Here is a 13442-nt window from a genome sequence, read left to right as displayed (position 1 = left end):
GGATTCCTTCCCAGCCTGGAGATGATGAATACTGAACGTGGGACCTTTAGCTTGCAAGGAAGACACACTGCCACCACGCTGGCCCTTCCCCACTTAAAACCTAAAGCAGAGAAAATGAGGGTTGGTGGAGGCTAGGATTGGAGAAGCTTGGAGCACATTTTGCTTTTGTAAAAAAAGCCATTTCATTTGCATTTTCAGTCATCTCTAAAATCACTTTGTAAGGTAGATGGCAGTATTTGTATGACAAGATACTGCTAAAATCATGTCCTACAATCCAAGCCAATGTTTTACTTTATGCAGATAACAGACTGTATAAAAACCATGTACTTTTTTTTAAGAGGTATATTTCGAAACAGGCTGCATATAATGTTGATTATTAAACATGCAGCAACCTGCCCTATGGCTTTTCCTAGCACTTATGATCAAATGAGACGGGATTGTCCTGTCTTCTGGTGGTGTCCTGTTAATCCTTTGTCAACATAATCTGCCGGGAGGAATGGGACAGGGAGAGGTTTGAAGGTGAAAAGCAGATGGTATTGAGACTGTTTTGTGTTTTTTTAATAAAAATTTTATTGGGTTTTCACAGTTTATATAGACATACACAATACATAACACAGACACACAAACACAAAGACACACATGCATAATTTCAAATCCTTATTTTCTTAACCACTTTCCCTGACTTCCCCGCACCTCCCCTTCTTGCATCCTAATTCCAATAGTTAACTCAACAAGTTCTTTTCTCCAACTATTACCTTATTTATATTTTACTTAATTCTTCTTAATTAACCAAATTTAACTTATAAACCTCAATTAAACCACGATGCTCATCATTTACATCCTTTTCTAAGGTTGACCCACATTCCCTTCCACAAATTTCCCAATTTTTAAACTAATTAAAAGGGGGGGAAACATAATAACATAGAACAAGATGTAATTATACACCCTTTGGATTCCGAAACTCTGCCCCCCCCTTTCCCGGTTTCGATCCCCAGAAAATATCCATCAGTCTATCAGTTCTCAGCCTGGATTCCTCACGTCCGAGGCCCTCAAATCTCTCTCAGTCCCTCTCTGCCGGTTTTGTTGGTAGTCCTTTATGTTGGACATCGAGTCTCGGAGAAGCTCTGTCCCAGTGGGGTTTATGTTTCTACCAACCAGACCTCCATATTCAAAATCGAAGCCCAAATCATGTTTCTTGTTCCTTTTAAGTCCAAATGTCCCAAAAGCTCCAACTTTCGTCTTAATCAAATTTGTAATCCATAAGTCTTCCGATCTCCCCATAGGAAGATCTCTCCAATCTCCATTCTCAAATTCAAACCAAATTCTCTTCATCGAGGTCTTGTTTTCTTTATAATCCATTCTTTCAGGCCTCTGATTGTCCTTTTTCATCTGCGGCTTTTCAGCTCCTCCTTCCCACTCCTCCAAATCAACACATATCTCCTCCTGTTTAGCTGCAGAATTTTTTTTAGTCAAGTCCTTGGCACAATCCACAAATTTATTTACTTTAAAGTTCAAGGTCTGTAGCCAAAGCTTTACTCTGATCTTGCAACTTTCCCAAGAGAAAGAACGTTCTATCCAATTCAGCCTGTATTTTTCCATCTGCAGCCATTGTAATGTCTCAGAACCCCCTCTAGAGGGATTCTAGTTACTTAGTATTCTTTTTCAACAGTCAGGTTACTTTATTTTGTATCTTCTTTATTTTCAACAACTTAAAGTCAAGTAAATCAAAACTAGCCAGCAGAAATAACAAGAAACAAATTTTCCAAATTCTGACAGCTCATTTGACAGCTGTCAAACTCTTTATCTCTCCTCAACAGGCTCTCTCGCGGATCGCTCCCGGATCCCGGGGGGTTGCACGTCAGCTCCTAAAAATCAATTCTTATCCTCCAGCACAAAACTTCTAATGCCAAATCGTGGAATTAATAACTTTTTTCTCACACAGAGAGAAGTGGTCTCTCGACCTTAGTTATCCAATTCTTGCTTTGAATTGTCTGCAAGACGGGGGGCGGACTTCCTTTTAACGCTTCCCCCGATCGTACCGAATTCAAAGGAAAGGAGATTTTTAAGTCCAATTTCCGTACTACTCACGGGTTGTTACTTTTTGCAGTCCGAATGTTCAAGGAAAGAAGTCAGCGCTCTCCGGCCATGGCTTGCGGCTTCACTCCGTAGAAGAAGCGGTTTACTCACAGCACCACACCACTCTCCGTCACCCGCTCCGAAGCCTTTAAAAAAGGCTTCTTCGCGGGTCAGGGGGGCACAAATGGTGCCCGCCAAGTCACCAAGTCCACAGGCTTCCATTTCAAATTGCATGTGGGATTTGCATGATGGAATGCTCCATACAAAAACAAACCCCTCCCTGTGCATTTAAAAAAGCTTGTATGGAACAAAGTACAGTGGTGCCTCGCAAGACGAAATTAATTCGTTCCGCAAGTCTCTTCGTCTTGCGGTTTTTTCGTCTTGCGATGCACAGTTTCCCATAGGAATGCATTGAAAATCAATTAATGCGTTCCTAGGGAAACCGCCTTCAGACCAGGTCCGGGGACAGTCTGTCCCCGGACCTCTTCTGAAGGCTGGGGGGGGGGGGACAAGGGCTTTTCTTCCCACCCCCAGCATTTTAAAAAACCCTGGGACAGCGGAGGACTTCTCCGCTGTCCGGGGCGATTTAAAAGCCCCTGGGAAGGCAGGCAGGGGGGACAAAGACTTTCGCCCCCTGCCCGCCTTCAGAAGGCGTTCCTGCCCCCCGCCCCGCTTCGGAACAACGTTCCGAAGTGGGGCGGCTGGGGCAGGTGTCCCCGCCCCCCCTCCCCACTTCGGAACAGCTTTCCGAAGTGGGGCGGCTGGGGCAGGTGTCCCCGCCCCGCTTCGGAACAGCTTTCCGAAGTGGGGCGGCTGGGGCAGGTGTCCCCGCCCCCCCTCCCCGCTTCGGAACAGCTTTCCGAAGTGGGGCGGCTGGGGCAGGTGTCCCCGCCCCCCTCCCCGCTTCGGAACAGCTTTCCGAAGTGGGGCGGCTGGGGCAGGTGTCCCCGCCCCCCCCCCTCGGAACAGCATTTTAAAACCTTCCCGGGACACGGGGAGATTTTAAAATGCTGGGGGTCGGCAGCGCTTCGCTCCTGACCCCCAGCATTTTAAAACCTCCCCAGGACACGGGGAGATTTTAAAATGCTGGGGGTCGGCAGCGAACGCTTCGCTCCCGACCCCCAGCATTTTAAAACCTTCCCGGGACACGGGGAGATTTTAAAATGCTGGGGGTCGGCAGCGAACGCTTCGCTCCCGACCCCCAGCATTTTAAAACCTTCCCGGGACACGGGGAGATTTTAAAATGCTGGGGGTCGGCAGCGAACGCTTCGCTCCCGACCCCCAGCATTTTAAAATCTCCCCGGGACAGAGACTTCTCTGCTGTCCCTTGGAGATTTTAAAATGCTGGGGGTCGGCAGCGAACGCTTCGCTCCCGCCCGCCAGCATTTTAAGATCGCCCGGGGCAGGCGGGGGGGAAGGCAGGCGGGGGGGAGCAAAGACTTTTGCCCCCCGCCGGCCTTCAGAAGAGGTCCTCTTCTGAAGGCCGGCTGTGGGCAAAAGTCTTTGCTCCCGACCGCCAGCATTTCCCTATGGGCTTTCGTCTTGCGATGCAAGCCAATAGGGAAATTCGTCTTGCAAAGCGCCTCCAAAACAGAAAACCCTTTCGTCTTGCGGGTTTTCCGTCTTGCGAGGCATTCGTCTTGCGGGGTACCACTGTATCTAGTCTAGCCTTCCCTCTGATATGCTTGTCTTTTATGGCAGAGTGTGTTTAGAATGGAGAAGCGTCCCATTATGTGTGCCCCCACCCTGCTCAAGTGATAGGGCTCAGTTTCCCAGCCATGTGTTTGCCACTCCAGTGAGACCTTGGTGACCTGGGAGGATCTGTGTACATCTAGTGTGTTGCAAAATTGCCATGACAGAATCTGTAACGTTCAAATGTTCAGAAAATGGATTTATTTAAATATTTAACATGGTCTACAAAAGGGACGCGGGTGGTGCTGTGGGTTAAACCACAGAGCCTAGGACTTGCCGATCAGAAGGTCAGTGGTTCGAATCCCTAAGCATTAAAATATCACACCAAATTATGGTATGTGCATTAACTGCACCATTTTTCATAAGATGTAGCGCATTGTGAGCCTGTCACCTGAATCTTGGGAGTAAATCACATTAAACCGAGCCGGGGTCAGGAGGAAAGATGTGAACATGAAGCCTCACAGAAACCAAACTTCGCTAACTTAAATTAACTTGGCAGATTGGTTAAAAAGAAGGTAAAATTCTTCAATCATTGGGCAGCCCAATTTGACTTGCTTTTGATAGAACACAGTAAGTGCAGGTGGTGCTGTGGGTTAAACCACAGAGCCTAGGACTTGCCGATCAGAAGGTCGCCGGTTCAAATCCCTGCGACGGGGTGAGCTCCCGTTGCTCGGTCCCTGCTTCTGCCAACCCAGCAGTTCAAAAGCACATCAAAGTACCTTCCCAGCGGGAAGGTAAACGGCTTTTCCGTGCGCCGTTCTGGTTCGCCAGAAGCGGCTTGGTCATGCTGGCCACATGACCAGGAAGCTGTACGCCGGCTCCCTCGGTCAATAAAGCTAGATGAGCGCTGGCAACCCCAGAGTTGGTCACGACTGGACCTAATGGTCAGGGGTCCCTTTACCTTTACCTTTTATGGTCTACAAAATAGCAAACCATCAAATCCTAAATGCATAACCAAATAAAAAGACACATGATACCATCAGTCAGTAAACTGGCCCATTATATTCAACCTCAGCAAGGGCAAGTAAACTGGAGCAGCTAAAAAAAACACCTTCAAAAACTTAAGAGTTCTCAAAATTTTCAGGAAGGGGGAATCTTTTTCTGAAGCACCAGCAGGGAAGAGGTAGAATTAACTTAACAGGAGGAAGTTCAAGATACTTTGTGCCACTATTAAAAAGCTCTTACACACACAAATACACATAAAATTTCAAAGAACAAGTGGACTTGCAGCAAGAGCCCAAAGAAAATCTTTAATTTACACACACATTCATATGAGGGAAGACAGTCCTTTAAGTTTTCCAAGACAATCTAAAGCAGTGGTAACTAACTCTTCTCGGCTCATCAGATTTGCAGATAACACCAAACTAGCTACTGCCACAGAAGATAGAATCTGGATTCAAGTTGACCTTAACAGATTGGAAAACTGGGCCAACAAAAGGGATTTCAATAGGGACAAATGTAAGGTTCTGCACTTAGGCAGGAAGAACCAGATGCACAAATATAAGATGAAGGACATTTGGCTAACTAGCAGTACATGTGAAAAGGATTTAGGGGTCCTGGTGGGCCACAAGCTTCACATGAGTCAGTAGTGTGATGCAGCAGCAAACATGTGAATGCTATTCTAGGCTGCATCAAGAGAAGTCTGGTGTCCAGATCAAGGGAAGGATTAGTACCACTCTATTCTGCCATGGTCAGACCTCACATAGACTCCTGCATCCGGTTCTGGGCACCACAATTTAAGAGAGATATTCACAAGCTGGAATGTGTGCAGAGGAAGGTGACCAAGCTGATCATGGGTCTGGAAACCAAGCCTTATGAGGAATGGTTGAGGGAGTTGGGTTGCTGCAACCTTTCTTCATAGATCATTTTGGTTGCCCTTTTCTGAACCTTTTCCTACCCTCTATCTATACACCTGTTGACACTCAAAAGACACTCACACTCGTGAGACAGGACTTGTAGTCTTACTTAGCATAGAACCTAACAAAATGGTAGAATTCCGAATAGTACTACTTCAAACCACAGAGGTGGCAAGGAGCCTCATTTTTTAAAGCACCTGAAATAAAAAGTTCCCTGAGTGTAGTAAACTAGTACTTTGGGAGAAGGCTGGGGTAATGTGTCTTTACTACATTCAGGGAACTTTTTATCTAGGGAAGCATTCAAAAATATTATTTTCCCCAGCTCATACTTTCTCTTTGAAGTGGTAGTGTTCTGAATTCTTCTGTGTAGCAAGTTTCTTTAGTCTTAACACAATATAGCAAACTAAAATTGCACCTGAGCACTACTTTGAGCTTTTGTTAGTTTAACATGTTCTTAATCCTTTGCTTGAATATAGTTCTTACACTGAGCAGCTCAAGTCTGTTTTGAGTCACAAAATTTAATTTGTTCTTTATTTATTCTCCAGTTAGGATTTTCTTCCTAGCACTTGGCTTTTTAAAAGCCTCTTAGTGCTCTTTCTGAGACTTTCATCCCTTGGTTTTTCAACCCTTAAATATAATATTTGCTTTTTCCATTAAGATTCTTTACTGGCCTTGTTTCTGCTGATTGAGAAATAGTAGAATGAGATCCAAATTTTCCCGTAGCTTATTTCTAAGGATTGTGTAGTACCTCATGCTGGGGTACTGCATGTAAGCATAGTCTCAACTCTGATTTTCAAAAAGGAAAGCAATGGCTGTAATAACGTGCTGTAAAATATATGGAGATGCCTGAATAAGGTTTCCAGTGACCTGCTGTGCTTAGCCTTGTGCATAGTGCCAGGACTAGCAAAATCAGAATAAATGATGAAATTAAACAGATGCCAGTCTCCTGGTTCTGTTCTCACCTTTTGAGGACTTCAATCTAAAAGACACCTGTGATGTATTTGTGTGTGTGTGTGGTTTGCATGAAGTCACCTGTTTGAGCTTGGGGCTAATATTAGGCCCTCGTATTTGCGACCTGCAAAACTGAATGCAGCAACATCATGTTTTATGTGCAATAACTCATTGACCTTTCTTTTCTACCTTGGGGATTGCACTTGCTATCAACTTGCTAAGAGACTGATTTCTCTCCAGGTTAAACTTTCAAGCCTCAACTTGGATGATCATGCAAAGAAGAAGCTCATTAAACTTGTAGGAGAGAGGTACTGCAAGGGCACAGATACCCTTACCATTACAACAGACAGGTATCGTAACATGAGAAAATTGTCTAATGTGGGTCATATGTAAGATAGTCAAGACCCTAGCTGCTAATATCCATTTCTGTCCTACTTACCGGGTAACTACTACAAGGACTCAAAAAATATTGTGCCATATTACAAAGAACCTTGGTTATAATGACTCTTCTACTCTAATCTGGCAAAGGCTTTAGCTATCTTTGTTAGACCTCATTTCTCCCATTTCTTGCTTCAAAATGCAAATAAATTAATATGATTGAAATAAGTTTGTGTCCAAAGGTCAACACATTTTGGAAGCTTGTTTGTGAGTGAACTAAAGTGCAGTTGTTTGTCTTGCTTCTTATGTTACTCCTCCGGTGCCTGTGCTATTCAGGAGAGGGCCTCCTGTGGATATGTTCTCATTAGGAGGTCTGTTCTGCTTGCAGTAGGAGAGGGACCTTTAGCATGGAAGCAGCTCCCCTTTGGAACTTCCTCCCGTTACATATGAGATAGGCACCACCTCTGTTGTCTTTTGGGCACCTCCTGGAGATCACCTTTCAAAGTGAATATTTTCAGTGAAGATTATCCTATCCTATACAGTGATGGGGGAAAGTATTTGATTCCCCTGCTAAATTTGCCCGTTTGCCCTCTGACGAAGAAATGACCAGTCCATAATTTTAATGGTAGGTTTATTGTAGCTGTGAGAGACAGAATAACAATAGGAAAAAACCCAGAAGACAAAAGTCTGAGATTGATGTGCATTATAATGAGTGAAATAAGTATTTGATCCCCTATCAACCAGCCAGATGTCAGGCTACCTGATATCTCCACTGTATGTAACGAGCTGAGATTAGAAGCACCTGCTTCTAGGGAGAGGTTTTACCTGTAATCCCAGCTCCTTACAGTACCAGTACAAAAGACACCTGTCGACAGAAGCAATCAATCCAGCAGATTCCAAAGTAGCCACCATGACCAAGACCAAAGAGCTGTCCAAGGATGTCAGGGACAAGACTGTAGATCTGCACAAGGCTGGACTGGGCTACAAGACTATTGCCAAGCAGCTTGGTGAGAAGGTGACAACAGTTGGTGCAATAATTTGCAAATGGAAGAAACACAAAATAACTGTCAACCTCTTGGGCTCCGTGCAAGATTTCATCTCGTGGAGTTGCAGTGATCAGGAGAACGGTGATGAAGCAGCCCAGAACTACATGGAGGGAACTTGTCAATGATCTCAGGGCAGCTGGGACCATATTCTTCTATTATTATTATTATTATTATTATTAATTATATTTTTATTAGTTTTCAAATACAAAAACAAATTTATACATCTTAATTACGTCTTACTTCTCTTTTTTGACTTCCCTCAATTTGTCTGCCATTCCTTCCTATTGTTACTTTTTACACATTTCTGCCCTTTTAACCCTTTCCCCTCACAGAGCTTCCTTAAAGCTTACAAACGTAATTTTATTATCACTCAGTTTTTGCATATATTGGGTAAACTTTTCCCAATCTTCTGTAAATCTTTGATCTCGTCGATTCTGGATCCTTCCTGTCATTCTGTCCAGTTCTGCATAATCCATCATTTTAGTTCTCCATTCTTCTATCGTAGGTAATTCCTCCTGTTTCCATTTCTGGGCCATCAATATTCTTGCTGCTGACACTGCATATAAAAATAACTTCTTTTCTTTCTTATTTATCTCATTACCTGTAATGCCTAGTAAAAATGCTTCTGGTTTCTTAACAAATGTATATTTCAACATTTTCTTCAATTCATTATAAATCATTTCCCAAAAGCATTTTACCTTCTTACATTCCCACCACATATGAAAAAGGTACCTTCTTTTTCTTTACATTTCCAACATTTGTTACATATCTTATACCTTTTTGCTAACTTCACAGGTGTTACATACCATCGGTACATCATTTTCATAACATTTTCTTTTATAACTGTGCATGCAGTGAATCTTAAACCTTCTTTCCAAAGTCTTTCCCAATCCTCCATTTGTATATTATGCCCTATATCTTTGGCCCAGTCAATCATAACTGATTTTACGTCCTCATCCTTTGTACACCATTCCAGTAATATCTTATACATTTTTGCTAAATTCTTATAGTCATTATTCAATATTTCTGTCTGAAATTTTGATTCTTTTTAGCTGGGACCATATTCACCATGAAAACAGCTGTTTTCATTTTCAAAACAGCTGTCCCCTTGCTCAAGACAGCACATGTACAGACCCATCTGCAGTTTGCCAATGCACATCTGAACGACCCAGAGGAGAACTGGGTGAAAGTGTCGTGGTCAGATGAGACCAAAATCGAGCTCTTTGTCATCAACTCAACTCTCCGTGTTTGGAGGAGGAGGAATGCTGCCTCCGACCCCAAGAACACCATCCTCAAACAATGGAGAGAACTCCATCAAACATGGAAGGGGACATATTACGCTTTGGGGTGTTTTTCTGCTAAGGGGACAGGGCACCTTCACCGCATCAAAGGGACAATGGACAGGGCCATGTATCGTCAAATCTTGGGTGAGCACCTCCTTCCCTCAGCCAGGGCATTGAAAATGGGTCGATGATGGGTATTCCAGCATGACAGTGACCCAAAACACACGGCCAAGGCAACAAAGGAGTGGCTCAAGAAGAAGCACATTAAGGTCCTGGAGTGGCCTAGCCAGTCTCCAGACCTTAATCCCATCAAAAATCTGCGGAGGGAGCTGAAGGTTTGAGTAGCTCAGCCTCAAAATCTTACTGACTTGGCATCTGCAAAGAGGAGTGGGACAAAATACCTCCTGAGATGTGTGCAAACCTGGTGGCCACCTACAAGAAACGTCTGATCTCTGTAATTGCCAACAAGGGTTTTGCCACCAAGTGCTAAGTCATCTTTTGCAAAGGGATCAAATACTTATTTCACTCATTATAATGCACATCAATCTCATACTTTTGTCTTCTGGGTTTCTGGGTTTTTTCCTATTGTTATTCTGTCTCTCACAGCTACAGTAAACCTACCATTAAAATTATGGACTGGTCATTTCTTCGTCAGAGGGCAAACGGGCAAATTTAGCAGGGGAATCAAATACTTTCCCCCATCACTGTATAGGATAGGATAATCTTCACTGAAAATATACACTTTGAAAGGTGATCTCCAGGAGGTGCCCAAAAGACAACAGAGGTGGTGCCTATCTCATATGTAACGGGAGGAAGTTCCAAAGGGGAGCTGCTGCCACGCTTAAGGTCCCTCTCCTACTGCAAGCAGAACAGACCTCCTAATGAGAACATATCCACAGGAGGCCCTCTCCTGAATAGCACAGGCACCGGAGGAGTAACATAAGAAGCAAGACACTGTATCTGTTTTAGATTTGACATTGTTTTTCTATATTACATTGTTTTAATATGTGTTTTTATTGTTAAATATCTTATTCATTGGAAGCAATTAATGAATAGTTCTTCAAACTATTCATTCTATAGTTTCAATTTATATTCAAAAAAATGTAGAGTTTTAAATGGTTAAATATTGGAGAGATTATACCAAAGACTTAGTTTTTCATATATTTCAGGTGTCCTTTAAGAAGACAAAATTATGACTATGGAGTGTACCTTCTGACAGTTTTATTCCATGAATCATGGGTAAGAATTGATGCATGACATTTGTGACAGCCAAGCTTGACTTAAAATGTGTAACATTTGTTTGATTAGATGTTGTTCACAAATAATATGGCTTATTTACATTGATGGTAGAGAGGAATTATTTGAACACCTATATTGATGTGCTTGTGTGTTGGGTCAAAGCTATTGTTTTCCACAGATGGTATGTTAATACAGTGAAAAACTTTATATCTTTTTCAAACATTGAGCAAAGTTCCATCTTACAGGTCCTCTTTTTTATGTGCACAGATCAGTACATGTTGAATGCACCAGAACTGAAACGGGGGCAAGAAAGGGCAGCTGCTCAGTTGTAGAGTGTTTGCTTTTCATGCAGGAAATCCCAGGTTCAGTCCCCAGTATCTCCAGGCTGGGCTGGGGAAGACTCTTGCCTGAAACCCTGGAGCCTCTGCCAGTCAATATAGACAATACTGAGGCTGATTGACAAATGGACTGTCTCAGTATACGGCAATTTCCTTTGAGTGGCCAACCTGTGACCCTCAGCTGAATCAGCTTTCATCATTCCTGGCCATTGGCTACACTGGCTGGGGCTGGTGAGCCCAGCAATATCTGGAGGGTAGCAGACTAATGACCCCTGCAGTGGGGCTTCCTGTCAATTGAAAGCCGCCAGTGTCTGCTAATCAGGATTTGTTGTGCTTATTTCTGTCTGATATGCACAGATCTGAGGTAAGTGGTAAAGCAGTAGCTCTAGCTTAGTGTTGTACACGGACCATGAGTGAGCCAACGTCTTGGGCCTCTCTCTCTAAGTATAATACCTGCCTTGGTGGTCTACGGGATTACTACGGAAATCAGTGTGGAGTGCTTAGAGCACTAAGAAGAAAAATTATGGCTGTTTCAACAGACAATTTGCTTACCTAGTTTGTCAGATGAAATGATGGCTATTAGGGACATTTATGTTCCTGTGTTTGTCACCTTGGGAGTGGGCACATCCCCATCAGCCCCACCCTTAGTCTTTGTGCAGAGAATGGGACCATCTGTCATATGGAGCCTTCAAAGGTTTCCTCGCATCCTGGAAACCCCAGTTACGCTGAGTCGTGGGTTGTGAGGGAACCTTGGCATGCACAGCTGCACACACACAGTTTCCATCCTAACAGGCAGATGTGCTCTTTGTGCAAAGGTGAAGTTGAGCTCTTGGTGGATCCCCACTCCCTGCTTCCATCTTGACAAACAAAATTAGCATTGATGACTGAACAGGTCTATAGCATTCATGAAAATTAGTGGCGGGACATCTGTAGTATGATGTCCTTAGTGCTACACGGTCACTAAATACATTTTAATCTCTTTAGGGCACTATGGAAAAGCTGAGGTAGGAAGACTCTTGATTCTGTTTCTTGCCCAGGTAAATCTCCTCAGCAATGGCCCACCTCTTCCCTCAGTAGTGCTTCAGCAAAAGGGAGAAGAGAGATGGGGATGAGGACGGTGACCTGAGGGAATAAATAGCAGCATATCAATGGAGCTCCAGTGTGTTGTGCCACTTAGTTGATATGGGGCTCAGCCTCTGGAAGTCCTGTCACTTTACATGAACAGTGTCTCCTGTCAGACACCCCAACACACTTTCGTGCAGTACATTGAAGGAGAAAATAGGCTGTCTTTCAGTGTCAGCGTTTTAATTGTTGATCTTCTCACTAAGGTGCTCAGTATTGAGAAGTCCTGGGAAACGGTGTTAACTGATGTTAACTGTTAAACCGTACTTCCTTCAACAGGAATTTTTAGAAACATAAACACTAATGCTTTAGTATTTTGAAAACCTATAAAGTTGAGTGAAGGTGAACTGTTCCCAATTCATAGGTGTCTGTAGCCATTCATACACTGATTCTAAGTATGCTGGAAGCTCAAAGGGGTTATTAATTCCAGAGGAACACATCTGTCCTTGACTCTAGCATTACTCAGTGATGGAAGACTTAGCCATATGATATTGCTTGTGTGAGTGCTTGGTGTGTATTGAATACACACAAGTCCCATACCCTTTTATTACCTTTCAACTTCCACATAAATACTTAATAACCTCGTCAGTTGTAATTGTCTTTGATTTCAATGAAAAATGCATGGCGTGCTGCAACACATTGGATTTTTTTTTCCATGAACGGTTGATCCCTCAGAAGGAAGCGTGTTCAGTAGCATTTTTCACAACTTCATACAAGTGTTTCTTAATCTTAATTCTTAATCTCTGAAATTTTTAAATGTCAGGGGGGAACTCATCCCTTGGTAAGGACATCAGTACTCTCAGTTGGTCAACAAAATAGAATCATAGAATCATAGAGTTGGAAGAGACCACAAGGGCCATCGAGTCCAACCCCCTGCCAAGCAGGAAACACCATCAGAGCACTCCTGACATATGGTTGTCAAGCCTCTGCTTAAAGACCTCCAAAGTAGGAGACTCCACCACACTCCTTGGCAGCAAATTCCACTGTCAAACAGCTCTTACTGTCAGGAAGTTCTTCCTAATGTTTAGGTGGAATCTTCTTTCTTGTAGTTTGGATCCATTGCTCCGTGTCCGCTTCTCTGGAGCAGCAGAAAACAACCTTTCTCCCTCCTCTATGTGACATCCTTTTATATATTTGAACATGGCTATCATATCACCCCTTAACCTCCTCTTCTCCAGGCTAAACATGCCCAGCTCCCTTAGCCGTTCCTCATAAGGCATTGTTTCCAGGCCTTTGACCATTTTGGTTGCCCTCCTCTGGACACGTTCCAGTTTGTCAGTGTCCTTCTTGAACTGTGGTGCCCAGAACTGGACACAGTACTCCAGGTGAGGTCTGACCAGAGCAGAATACAGTGGCACTATTACTTCCTTTGATCTAGATGCTATACTCCTATTGATGCAGCCCAGAATTGCATTGGCTTTTTTAGCTGCCGCGTCACACTGTTGGCTCATGTCAAGTTTG

The 13442-nt window shown here is 43.5% G+C and overlaps 1 protein-coding gene across 1 annotated transcript in view; it reads left to right on the top strand.

Moving 5' to 3' along the window:
- Nucleotides 1-13442, top strand: part of MRPS35 (mitochondrial ribosomal protein S35) — a 36036-nt gene that overhangs the window by 8600 nt on the left and 13994 nt on the right. The window contains exons 6-7 of the mRNA XM_083503548.1: nucleotides 6816-6925; nucleotides 10452-10521. Coding sequence (XP_083359674.1) covers nucleotides 6816-6925; nucleotides 10452-10521 — 180 coding nt within the window. The remainder of the gene's footprint in view (nucleotides 1-6815; nucleotides 6926-10451; nucleotides 10522-13442) is intronic.

Source organism: Podarcis liolepis, assembly GCF_965112155.1.
Source record: "Podarcis liolepis genome assembly, chromosome: 5".
NCBI lineage: Eukaryota > Metazoa > Chordata > Lepidosauria > Squamata > Lacertidae > Podarcis > Podarcis liolepis.
Note: the sequence above shows the minus strand (reverse complement) of the source record. Positions and strands in the feature narration are given on the sequence as shown.